Below are 13,409 nucleotides of genomic sequence, written 5' to 3'. Positions count from 1 at the left end.
AGTCACAAAAACTGTATTTCTTTAGGCTACATTTGCCTTTGCATTCTTTGCTCTTAAGCGTCCATTTGTCTCCTTGCCAATCTTATTGGTTTGCTATAATATTGACTAATGTAAACTGCACAGTGCAGATAGTCAATTACAGAAAATAAGCAGGAAAAAAAAAATCAACTTTCGGCAGATGTGAGATTCTCCAGATTGCAAGTTGAACTTGAAATAGTCCTAATTTTCTAGCCAAATAGATATATATGATTCCAAATACCGATGACTTGTACAAAAAAAAAATCTTAGAAAACAATTAGTGACCAGGTCCTTAATTTGAAGAATACTGATTCATAGCTTATGCAAATAAACTCACCAGTTTTGATTCCATCTATGCACACAGTTGTACTGGGCATTTCCCTGCTTCTAGAGATCTAGCATATGAGGAAAGAACACTAATTCTAACCTTTAACTCCATTCCAAGATGTAAACATACAAGACTGGTAAGCAATAATCTAAATATTTTAAGTTACAAAAATAATAGAATATATGAATTTAATAATCTTAGTACAGCAACAGAAAGAATGCCATGTTGAAACTAAAACCATAACTCACCTGCATAATAAGAAAATGTTCTCTTGTTTCTATCAAACACAAACCATCGTTTTTTCCATGTTTTAATTTTCCCTCCCATCTTAACAAGAAAGCCTCGGCAAGTCTTCTCAGTGAGTGAGACATGGTAACAAGTCTCTATATTATGACCAGCTGTCTCTATGTGGCCGCGCAGATCAAAATCTTCTTTTCTGACTGGTAAATAACGGGTCAGGGGACGAGACTAAAATAAAGATAAAATTAATACTGGTATTAAAATTTTCTGTTCTCATTACTACAATTAGTCCACTTTTTTCAATACATGGCATTACAATTCTTCCCTTTTAGGATAAAAATGTTATGCAAAGAAAATGTTATATAGAAAAAAGATGGGTGTTCTTAAAGACCCCGTTTCAACTGCATTTAGCTTAGGTTTCTCCTGACATCTCCCCTTCATAATTCATCTAACAAAATGAGAAGTATGGTCTGTAGCAGGGGTCTCCAACCTTGGCAACTTTAAGACTTGTGGACTTCAACTCCCAGAGTTCCTCAGCCAGCTTTGCCAAGGTTGGAGACCCCTGGTCTATAGATAGCCATTCTAGCTTATTTTAATAAACATACAATCCTCACAACAGACAGAACATTATCCACTAATTTATTGCCTACATTTGCCCATTTATTTTAAAAAAAACCATTTCCCTATCTTTTCAGGGTAGAAATCTATTTGCCCTACATTTTCATCACTTGTATATAACCTGCAACGTTATCTCTACTTTTTAATAAAAATAGCTATCCTGGTCTTTGTCACGTTTGATAAGTGTAGACTTGTACCAAGGTCTTTCTAATCTTGGTCCAACAAAATGAGCTATTAATATATATGAACTTCTTCTCTTCCTTTCAAACAGCTGTATTTTCTCTATTTCAAGATATTACATACCTGGCTTCTCTGCTTTTCACGTATCTTAACTTCTTTTTCAATTAGTCTTTGTCGCTGACTAGTTTCTTCTTGTAACCTTTTTTCTAACTGTTCTCTGCGACGCTTTTCTTCTTCTAGTGCCTTTTTTTTAACTTCCATTTCTCGTTCCTAAAAGAATACAGGCAGCTTAACATAAATGAACACTCTCCACTTTTTTAAAAAATGCATAGTTTAGCACAAGTTGATCTAATTTAAATTTACTGCTTTCTAATCTACCTCCCAGTTTCTGAGCCCCGGTAAATAGGAACGAGTGAAAGTGGTGAGTTTTGCCACTTTTATATCCTCCTCAGATTTGCTGATTATTGCCTGTCTATTTATGATATGTGCATGTCTCCTATCTCTTTTCTTATCGTGTGGAGTGGGATTTTCTTGCTTCAGTTTGGGGCAAGGCACTGATTTGCATTTTTTTTACTTGATAAAAATTAAAGCAATAATGGTTCATCTTCGATACACAGTAAAAACATATAAAAATATAGAAAATATTAGCAAACATCTGACACACAAGACTATCACATAAGGAGTCCACTCACCCACTCTGTCTTGGGGCCTGGGGTGGTTTTGCCCCAATCATAAAATTTTATTTGTCAACATTTTTTGGAATCACTGGATTATGATACTGATTATAAAATCTATTGAGATGTTTATTTTTAAAAGCTGTTGACGTACTTTAAATACAAATATAAATACTGGATGGATCTATGGTACAATTAAGGACATATGCCCACATGTATAATATTCAAGTTTACAACTACCATTAGGCATTATAGATAGCCATCGTTTAATTCTGGAGCCTTGATAACACATAGTTTGCATCCTCCTTGTAATGATAGTTGAATAACACAATGGGACTCAATAAAAATAGCTTTTAAAGCAGATTTAGGTTTAATATATTCAAGTTCAGTATCAATGTTGTATTAAGACAGATTATTTAAAGACTTCCAAATATAGAGGAAGTTACAGTTTCTCTTAAAACATTATCCAAATTTAGTGTCCTGAATATTCAGACTGTCAGGGGCCATAGGATTTATTCTCTAAACATGCATGTTGCTAGATAGGACGAGTTGTGTTGGTTCAGAAAAGCAGACTCAACATTTATTTGTTCAATCATATTTTTTATATTTACTTTTTATAAGAAGTTTTCCAATTATATTGATTGAGTTATATGAAAAATTAAGGGCAAAAAACATTTTGTTAAACTTCACTTGAATGCAGGCTATTTTCTATTACTAGAATTTTTCAGAAATTTTCTTTACCTTTTTTTTGTAACTAACAGGTTCCATAGATTCAAAAAACTTCAAAATTCCTCTTCTAAAAAGTTCAAAGTAAGGTAAATACTATTGTCTCTCTCTTTTATTCTCAAAATAACTTTATATGGTAGGTTGCACTGACAGAAAGTCGTAATAACCTGAATATTTCTATTTCTACTGGTTCCAAACCAGTATTCCAACCACCATAGCAAATAGGAGTTTGATTCCTTTTCTACAATGCACAATGTATGTCTAATAGATACCTCTCTTAGGCCCCGAGCTTTATTATTCATGTCCTTAAAAATAAGATTATCTCAAGCAACAACTTAATTTGCTTACTTTACCAGACTAGTTTTGGACTATATTGCATATTTCTTATTAATCTAATAAATAAACCGGGGTATCTGTACACTTTTAAATCTTTTGGCTGATCATATTGAAATTAATTACAAGGCAAGTCCTATCAACTTCTATGAAAATCTACTAATTTCAAAATCTAATGAATGTACAACTTCAACAACGGAGTATCTTTGAAGTTTCTATGTATATCATTACCCTGGATTCAAGCAATCGTGTCTTCTCAGCATGAGCTTGTTTTAAAAGTCTTTCCATCTCTTCTATTCTTGCCACATTTGCAGTACTGGCACTGTAACAAAAACCAGCAATAATAACTGAAATATTTGAGAAAACATTTCAATCCATTAAAAATATATTTCTAGGCTTTTTATTGTTTTTCTATGTATTTCCTTCATAGTGGAATTACTTATCAAAAGGAACTGTTTAGCCAACTGCTTGTTTTGTCCACACATGTACAGAAAAAGCAAAGAATCAATCAATCAGCAAAAAAAAAAAGAGAGAGCAAAAACGCAGAACAATTTTTGTCAGATTAATCTGAGAGTCAACATGGGTGTTCAAGTAGACCAGGATTTTACTTATGAGACAACATAGTCTCAGAAGCTTCCAAAGAAATCAACGCTGTAGATAAAATTATGTTTTCAGCAAAATCATCATTAAGAATACAGTTTGTGTTAAATTTTAATTATTATTTATGTGTTATTTAATCTTATTACTCTTATTACAAGACTTCCTACCATTGAAATCATACACAGGAAAATGTGACACAGAATAAGAGATGTAAGGAAGAAAAAAATACGAGTACTTAAAGAGTCTTATATTGCAACCATCAGTAAAGATGGAAACATTTCAGGTACTCTGATGAAATGGCTGCTAACTAACAATTGATGAAATACCAGAATTAACTGGTCATTAAATAGGCAGAATAGATGTAATATTCCCAATTTCCTATCTTCTCAATTATAATAACTATAACTACCCTGTTTCCCCCAAAATAAGGCATCCCCTGATAATAAGCCCAAATGGGCTTTTGAGCGCATGGCAATAAGGCCAAGCGCTTATTTCAGGGTTCAAAAAAATATAAGACAGGGTCTTATTTTAAGGGCAACATGGTGCTTACATAAATAGTTCTCAGTATTGTCTGGGTATTTCTAAATATAAAATGTTTTTCTTGCACTGGCTATGATCTACAAAACTACATTTTAATAAACTCATATTTAATAATCATATATTCTGGTATGTTTAATTATTGTGTTGTATTTTCTGGAAAAATTAAACAGTGTCACAATATACCTGGAAATATTATCTGGGGAACAGGCAGATATACTTGTCTCCATACTGTCCGAGCTATCTAAACTAAGGGTATCAAAAGTGTGGTCTTTCAAATTAGAATTAGGATAATGAAAGGTATTCAGATACACATTTGATTCTGAGGCAGTTCTGCTGTAGAATTCAGGAGACTTCTGGCTTTGATCCTCACGGAGGTGCTGATGATTATAACCTAGAAATAGAAGGAAAGTGTTGATTTATGTTTTATAGTATGACTTAATAAAACAAGCTGGGTTAATAATTTGTGATAGTGAACACAAATACAGTATATTAAATTCAAATCTGTTTTAAAAGCCATTTTTATTGAGTAAAATTTTATTTGAGAAAGTTAGGCCTGTAACACGCAGCCAAACAGCCAGGATGAGGAAGCAGGAAGAAAAACTGCTGTCCTCCAATCACAACATAGAGTTACAGACTAACCAGCATACGTCAGCAGTAGCAAACATAGAAAAGCGACAGCTCCGACCTCGCAACACACCCACAGCTTCTAAACTAGATAAGAGCCTGAAAATGACAGGGTTGTGAGCCTGTCGAAACGTTGCTATAAGAAAAACGTTTAAAGTTACTGGTAGGATTTTAGCTAAGGTTTTAAAGGACCTTGCAGAGTGCCCTGTAAGGATTTTAAGAAGATTTTAAGCTAGGATTTTAATCAGAATTTTAAATATTTTTTACTAACTTATTTAATATGACGCGGGAAATCACCTGAGATTTTAATTTTTTGCATCCATCCATCTATCTATCTATCTATCTATCTATCTATCTATCTATCTATCTATCTATCTATCTATCATCTATCTATCTATCTATCTATCTATCTATCTATCTATCTATCTATCCATCCATCCATCCATCCATCCATCCATCCATCCATCCATCCATCCACATCCACTCACATGTTTGTTTTATGTTACATAGCATGTGGTGGTGGACAACTTTAAAACTGGATTAAGTCAAGGAAGGAGAAAGAAAAATCTGTACAGTTTTGTAACTTTTATTAATTGAAAACTAGAGCACCATGAGAGGGGAAGCTAAGAGCTCATTTAAAGAAAGGATCTAGGATTATTGTTTTTGTAAGGTTGCAATGTGAATCATTGTTCTACTGGACATGTAACATCCAATATGAAAAAGAATTTTGCTTCTGATAAGTGAGTTTTCATTTAAATAACTTGGGCAATAAAGGTTGAATAGGCTTGTGTCCCTTGAATTAAAGTGATGTTTTAAAAATGTTCTATGGAAATAGTATTCCATTGTATATTTGGACAACAATTCTTTACATTATATATTTTAGGAAGTAGTGGCATATCTAATTCAGGAGACTACTAAATTTGCTGGGAGAATATATTTTGGCAGGCAAAATTATTTTAGAGTTTGATAAACCAGATGAAATCCACACTTTTAATTTTTATTTACTCTGCGATTCTAGGTAAGATAAATATCCATATATTATGTCCTGCTAAAAATATGAATAGATTTGCTAAAAACAAAAGGTGACTTTTAATATTGGCATGACAATGAAAAACTCAAATTAATGTCTCAATTCAACATATCATTAATTCAAAGCATTGCACAAAATTGTTGCAAAAAAAAAAAAACCCAACCCAAGCCGAGTTAATTGACAGTAGCATAAATAATAAGCAGAAAAACAGTTGTCAGAAACATATTGAAATTAAAATAGAAACCTGTTATATTGTTGTTATTAGCATTATAACAGAACAGAGTTGAAATCACACAAAAGTGTAAACCACACCAAAGAACACAGTCAAGAGTCCGTTTTTGTTTATTGTGGATCAGAGATGCTTTCAATATGCTAATAGAAATAATTTTAAATAGTTTTGCCAATCCAGAAAATCAGTAGTTGACACCTCAGCTAGTTCTTCCACATGTATGGTTGCCTTAGTCTAGGGGTCTGCAACCTTAAGCACTCAAAGACCCATTTGGACCCATTTCCCACAGAAAAGAAAACACTGGGAGCCACAAAACCCTTCCCGTGCCTGACTATTTCTTGAGCGGCCACAAAACTAGCATATGTAGTTGAATGAATTTTTTCCCCCCTTGGATTTATCCGTGGTTGGCCTACCGGGGTTTGAAAAGCTCAATAAATCGCATGCCGGTGGGTGTCGCACATTGGCAGTTGTGATGCATATTTTGAGTAACAGGGAGCCGCAGCAGAGGGGTGAAAGAGCAGTGGTTCTCAACCTGTGGGTCGTGACGCCTTTGAGGGTCGAACGACCCTTTCACAGGGGTCGCCTAAGACCATCAGAAAACACATATTTTCGATGATTTTAGGAATAATTTTATGGTTGGGGGTCACAACATGAGGAACTGTATTAAAGGGTCACGGCATTAGGAAGGTTGAGAACCACTGCTTTAACAGAACTCATAAGATAACTTTCTTCCTTTTATTTAGACAGCCAAACATTAATTTGTCTTCTGCAAATAACAGTGATTTTCAGAAAAAAGAGTTGGAAGAGAACCAAATTTCTAAATAATTAACATACACAGATCTATACATACATATATGGACAAATAGCTCACTACAAATTTATAACAATGCTACTTTTATTCTATACCAGGCTATATTTCCAATTGTGTGCATATTATATATTTATATCTTCTCTTCAAAATTAAGCAAATGTTGACTTCATTAATCAGTGTCAGCATTTTCATGAAAATAAATATTGTCAATATTTTTGTGATATCAATTGCAGTAACAAAGCCACAATTGTTTAGATTTGTCAACATATTTTGCAAGACCTAGCTGCAATGTGTGAACCGGGCTTGTTCTATTTGCAAATCCAAGCTAGATTAATTGAGATAAACCTGAAGTGTTTGTTTGTATGCTGTCTTTACATTATGTCCATGTGATTAATAAATAGGGGCAGAAAAGAGTAGGATGTTTCAACTGATCTAGCTCAATATTGGATTCATTATCTTCAAACATATCAAGAATATGAATTTACTGAATAAATACTGTCATTTGAATCCTGGTGGTATCAATCTCAACAGGCTCCCCCACTGCAGTATCCCTCCCTCCCTCCAGATTTGGGGACAAAAACCAGTGGGCATAGTTTTATTTTCCATCGGATGCTATTTTTAATTATATGAGAGAGTATGTATGATTTAAACATGGGATTGTTTAAATCCTAATACCTTTCTTACGTTTTTGAGTGGAATAGGAAATTCAAAGTTTACACACACATTGATTCTGAACAACTTGACGGTGTCCCCTCTGCCATTAGTAATGTAAAATCAAGCATATAACACCACAGAAAAATGTTTGTCATACCTTTTTTGCTTTTACCTGATTTTAATGACACAAGCAGTAGAAAGGAAAAAATATATTTTAAAATATTAAATCTTTAAAACCAAATATTCTTATTGAGATGCACAAATCAAACAAATGTAGAAAGAAATGAAATTGTAGAAAAATGAACTGGGAAAAAAAGTATGCATAATAAATTAAAAAAGAAAAAAATCAACTACAATTAGTCCTTGACTTACGATTACAACTGAGCCCAAAATTTCTGTTGCTAAGTGAGACAGAGTTCTGTCCCATTTTACAACCTTTCTTGCCACAATTGTTGAGTTAATCACTGCAGTCATTAAGTTAGTAACACGGCTGTTAAATAAATCTGGCTTCCTCATTGATTTTGCTTGTCAGGAAGTCACAAAAGGTGACCCCATGACCCTGGGACACTGCCACCATCATAAATATGAACCAGTAGTCAAGCGTCTGAATTTTGATCATGTGACCATGGGGATGCTGCAACCATCGTGTGAAAAACTGTCAGTGCTGTCAGAACTCTGTCACCAAATGAACTGTTGTAAGTTGAGGACTGCCTGTATTTTAAATAGGTAAGATAAGTGCACAAATCCTTTTGAATTTAGTGGCTATTACTTTTAATTAAGTAATTTTAGGGCTGTACTATCTAATTTTATAATCAGAGAAGGCAGCTGAAAGTATATTTTTGTTTGTCTATATATTTTCTGTTGCTGTTACGAACATTAATAAGCGTAAGAGTTATACTGTTATACTTTCAATTAATTAGAGATTTTGTACTTTGTCTTAAATATTAGAAATATTTTAAAATGACAGTGTATATCCCTTCCTATATATGACTTCTAATCCAGCAGGGTAGTAACAGATTTGGCTAGATACCAAATGCTCACTCAGCAGGCCCAATAAAATTAGGCATGTCTTGGGAAGGACCTTCTAGCTTTTCATCTGATATCTAAAGGCTCCAAGTGTAGGAAGACTGAATGTGAGCATGTATAAATATATTCCCAGTGTATTTTACTCTATATAGGTATAGAATACGTGTGTGTGTGTGCGCGCGCGCGCGCGCACGCATGCATGCAAAGGTGGGAATGTGCCCTTGATTTTCAACAATGCAAATGAGATTTAGCATGGTAGTAATTTTCAGGCACTATACAAATAATAAACAAAGCATCAAAAACAGCTAAAGGACTTTACTTTCAAGAAAAAACTATTCTATTTATGATCAATCTGAAAATGAATGCATACTGAGTTGAGTCAAGATTTCGTCAATTCAACATAGACAATGTGCAACAATGAAGTATACAAATAAGGATGCTTCAAGTTTTGCATGAGAAAATTTAAGAGTTCATTTAAAACAGCCGAAGCTGAATGAAGTTGAATTAATTTATCGTGTGTTTATTCAATTAAAGGAAATATGTACTTAATAGGATTTATATTAAGACATTATTACATGTAAATATATGGAATAATTCTAAGTATCTTTACCTTTATGTGTTCTCCTTGTCTCCAAATCTTTGGTCATAGATCCTGAACAATGAGGAAGTATGCTGCCACAGCTACTGCTTTGTCCAAGTGGCAAGTGTCCCTGCCAAAAAAAAAAGAGAGCACTATTTAGAGCTACTACTTTTTATATCTAATTTTTTCAAATGAACTTTATGTGTAACTGAAAAATTGCTTTTAATTTAAAGTAGCTTAAGGCAATCCAGTTTAAAACATAATCTGTGCATGTCCTGGAGGTTTGAATCCAGGATAAATTCAAAGGAAATATTTGATGGCATTAACTCTAGTTTATGCTCAGCATACACTCAGAGTGTTTCTTTTAAAATTACCGTATTTTTCGGAGTATAAGACGCACCGGAATATAAGATGCAGCTTACTTTTTGGGGAGGTATTCATCTGGCTAGCATCCTTAGTCTGGCTTCTAAAGCACAACTGATCTTTGGAGAGAGAAGCAATGAGAAAAGCAGGCAAAGCACGGGCGAGCCTTCACTTGCTAGCGCCTTATTAGGGCTAAAAAAAACTTCAAAGGTGAGAGTTGGAAGACAAAGCTTCAATGGAGAGTTGGAAGATCGCTTCAATGAAAAAAGCTTCTAAAGCACAGCTGAGAGTCGGAGAGATCAGGGAAAGCACGGAGATTGCTTCACTTGCTAGCCCTTCGTTAGGGCTGAAAAAAAGCTTCGAAAAAGCTATATTTGCAGTATAAGACGCACCGAAATTTTCAGCCTCTTTTAGGAGGGAAAAAAGTTATACTCTTATACTCTGAAAAATATGGCAATTCACCTTGTTTACAGAAGATGGAGCCCAAAAAAAAATCAGACCCTGCAGGGACTATATGAATATAAAATATTTTGAATTTTACCATGCAATACATCATGATTATCTGATTGATCCTTTAACAAGGAGCTCTAAAGTCAAATTTAGTCCAGCCATGAAACAGCTTGGCTGCCTAAAATCAACTAGTTTCTCTCACAGGTGGGAAATTACAGGGAATTATGTCTCACGTCTGCTAGCAAAAACTTTTATTTGCACATTAAAGTAATAAAATTTTATATTATCATATTGTGTAAATATTGATAATGTAATTTTAAGCACAATGATTACAAAGTAGAGAAAATTACTCTGACTAAATTTAAGAATTAAGAAATTCTTTGAGCTGTACAGTTCCTTACCTTAACGCTTCGTCCAAGAGTAGAACTACTAAAATGAGGTGATATGGGAGGAGCTGTTTTCTTACGAGGCAAAGTATCACTCATGTACAGGCCTTCTTTGTGCTGCTTCTTTCTCTCTTCCAAATTTCGGAAATGCTTAAAATAAAAATACTGTGTAAAATTCTAGTGTGATAACATTCTATGAATGTTAATGTTTCTGAAAAGTCATGATTTAATTTTAAAACTGAACTGAAAATTGCCAAAGATTGAACTCAAGTAAAAAGTCAAGACATCTCCAGTCACAAAAATTAAAATACTGATAAAGTAGCTCTTTAAATCATTTACCGTTACATGAATTATTTCCACAAGAAAAGTAATTTTTAATGTAAACATACTGCAGCAATATATCCTTATATTAAAGGGATAAATTTAAGTGTTTTGTGGTTATACCTGTCATAAATTCTCTGTTCTATTTAATAGCTGAATATAAGCAAAGAGAATAGTATATTTTCACTGTGATTTTAAGTACAAAAAATATTTTTGAACTAGAACAGTGGCACATATAATACAGTTTGATATACAACATTTGAACAAAAAGACAAAAAGGTTACACTGATCTTTTATTGGTGATTTTATTTGCTCTAATTTGTTTTAAATGCAAAGTATAATAAAAGTGGTCACTTACTAATAAGAAAGGAAGATTTCACATGGTTGATGTTTCTGAAGGTTAGTTTAATGTTAATGAAATGTATTATTGCCAACTGCATGCTAAATGATCATTTCTCATTGGATTAATCTAAGTCCTGTTAACCTATTTTACAACTTACCCAATCAATGTACCAATTTGTAATACCTGATTCCTTCCATATAACGGTAAAACTAATTAGTTATTGTAGAGTTGTTTAACTTGTCTTGCCATACTGTAAAGAATAAGGGTTCTGAGCTGTTCTATCCAGAAGAAGCTAAAGAATGTAGTAAAAAATTGATTTCTTCACAGTAACACACAGGGACACCAGCAAAGTTTACCATGTAATAAAAATGTAACTTTTATGGAACTCAGGATCTGCTCAAAGACGACTTGTGGCTACAGATACAGGAGATCCCATGAGTGTATTCTTCACTGAAATATAATCTCAGACAACAGATTTCAGAATGCTTTGTTTGTAAACAGTGAATGTGCCTTCAGAATTATTTTTGAAGCATTCTTAATGTTTCACACCAGATGTAATTATTTACTATGCTGATATCAGAATGAGAAAATAGCCATTCAAAGTTTTAATGAAGATAAATTTTAACAGTTATGTTCAACTCATGACTTCAACTCCTACTTTTACAGAAAAAGATTGTAATATTAGTAATCAGCACTGTATATGTTAGTGTGACATAAAACTGTTAAGTAAAGACACTGGTCTTAATATGTCAGTGTGAAATAAAACTTAAGAGTAAAGACACTGGCTTTAATAAAGAAATTGTGCATGCGTAAGAAGATGTTTAAGTGGGTGGTCCTTAACAAGATGCATATGCAAATTTTTTCAACTAATGTACATAGAACTCTTGTGTGCAAAATCCTTTATAAATGCTAGAATTCCATCAGTCACTTTTAAGGGAAAGAGCATTGGACCATACATTCAGACCTTTAGGGTTCTGAAGAGCTTACTAATGGCTGTTTTCCATGCACTTTTTCAAACTGGGGCATGCAACGATAATCATATCATTACCAAGTCAGCCTGCTTTCTGGCATGTTACCTGGGCTTCCCTTCGGTTTTTCTTAGCTGGTAAAGGAGGTGGTGTATCAGGTAAAGGAAAAGACTCTACATTGGCAGCCCTGACCTCAGGCCAGTCGGCTGGTGAGAGTTGTGTAAGAGGGCGAGGAGAGAGAGAGTGAGGAATCACAGATCCATAACAGAAAGGTGATCTTGGCTTTATAGAAAAAAAAAAAGAAATGGAATGAGAGTTTTAAAAATACATACAAGACGCAAATACTACAAAGAAGTTTATTATGGGAAAAGCTTTTTAAAAGCCAGAGTTCACTTATTCAGATGAATGAAGTGTTATTAACAATTTACAGGAAAAAAAACCAAATAAACAAATGGTATTTTTCTCCCACTGCATCTAATATTTTGATATTAGGTTTGTGTTATCCTACTAGGGGAAAATAGACCTTGCTTTGCTGTTTTTCCTGGAAATCAAAATGGGAATGGTGTAAACATAAGGTGTTCAATGAGAGTATAATAAAGTCCCAGTTAACTTATCAGCACTCTGGAAAAGAACATAAGGAAGATACAAGATATCCCCAAGACAAATAGACATACACACAACATCTGTTCCTGAATGAGACCCATTGGGGAAAAATTAACTCAGCTCCCTACCCAACTTTTTAATTTAATAAAAAGGTTTACCACAACCTGTGAACACCAAGGGAACAAAATTTGAAAGCATGTTTACACATGGGAAATGTCTCTCCAACAAACCTCTTTATTTTGTGACTGGCTTATCAGGCCAGCTGTGGAAGGTTCAGTGGGAACAGCATCAGCAGCAGAGGGGGCCTGAGTGGAAGGGGAGATATTCGTGGAATTGCCATGCAGGTCACTAATGTCATTTACATTCATAAAATCCTAAAAGGAGGAATTCAGAGGTTAAACATACAAAAGCAAAAGTCAAAAGGCATGCAAGAATATTAAATTTTGAAATTCTCTGTGAAAGTTAGTTTAGAGTGATACAGCCAATGCTGTGATATTAGAAAACTATTTTCTTGACATACTTTTTCAATCATCTATGCTGAACCCTCCATGCTTTAAATTTACTACAATTTTCATTAACTCACGTTAATATAGTAACTGTTTAAAACACTACCATATTCTAGAAAAAATTGTTTTACTATGTAGCACTCTGAAAATTTGACTCTTTGAATTTTCAAGCATGATCCCAATAAAGAATGGGAATTAAGCTGTTTTTTTAAGCAAGCAAACACTTAAAAGTCTTTTAAAATATGAAGCTCCCTAATC

General features: G+C 33.7%; 1 protein-coding gene and 1 long non-coding RNA gene across 21 annotated transcripts in view; one reads left to right on the top strand and one right to left on the bottom strand.

Annotated features, from left to right (window-relative positions):
* Positions 1–13,409, bottom strand: part of PHLDB2 (pleckstrin homology like domain family B member 2) — a 57,107-nt gene that overhangs the window by 5,436 nt on the left and 38,262 nt on the right. For 6 of the 16 annotated variants that reach the window (XM_087894914.1, XM_087894918.1, XM_087894912.1 and 3 more), the window contains 8 exons: positions 12,876–13,019; positions 12,151–12,324; positions 10,426–10,560; positions 9,242–9,341; positions 4,441–4,648; positions 3,349–3,439; positions 1,508–1,654; positions 595–814 (listed from right to left, as the gene is read on the bottom strand). In XM_087894914.1, coding sequence (XP_087751040.1) covers positions 595–814; positions 1,508–1,654; positions 3,349–3,439; positions 4,441–4,648; positions 9,242–9,341; positions 10,426–10,560; positions 12,151–12,324; positions 12,876–13,019 — 1,219 coding nt within the window. The remainder of the gene's footprint in view (positions 1–594; positions 815–1,507; positions 1,655–3,348; positions 3,440–4,440; positions 4,649–9,241; positions 9,342–10,425; positions 10,561–12,150; positions 12,325–12,875; positions 13,020–13,409) is intronic. The other 10 variants (XM_087894919.1, XM_087894923.1, XM_087894917.1 and 7 more) reach the window with 2 other exon arrangements.
* LOC148113328 (uncharacterized) overlaps positions 2,818–13,409 on the top strand; it is a 52,575-nt gene continuing 41,983 nt past the window's right edge. For all 5 annotated transcript variants that reach the window (XR_015734428.1, XR_015734429.1, XR_015734431.1 and 2 more), the window contains exon 1: positions 2,818–2,873. This is a non-coding gene — a long non-coding RNA (uncharacterized LOC148113328). The remainder of the gene's footprint in view (positions 2,874–13,409) is intronic.

Source organism: Pantherophis guttatus, chromosome 5 (genome assembly GCF_059756535.1).
Source record: "Pantherophis guttatus breed Tessera chromosome 5, ASM5975653v1, whole genome shotgun sequence".
Lineage (NCBI taxonomy): Eukaryota > Metazoa > Chordata > Lepidosauria > Squamata > Colubridae > Pantherophis > Pantherophis guttatus.
The sequence above is the reverse complement of the archived record's forward strand: the minus strand, read 5'-3'. Positions and strand labels throughout refer to the sequence as shown.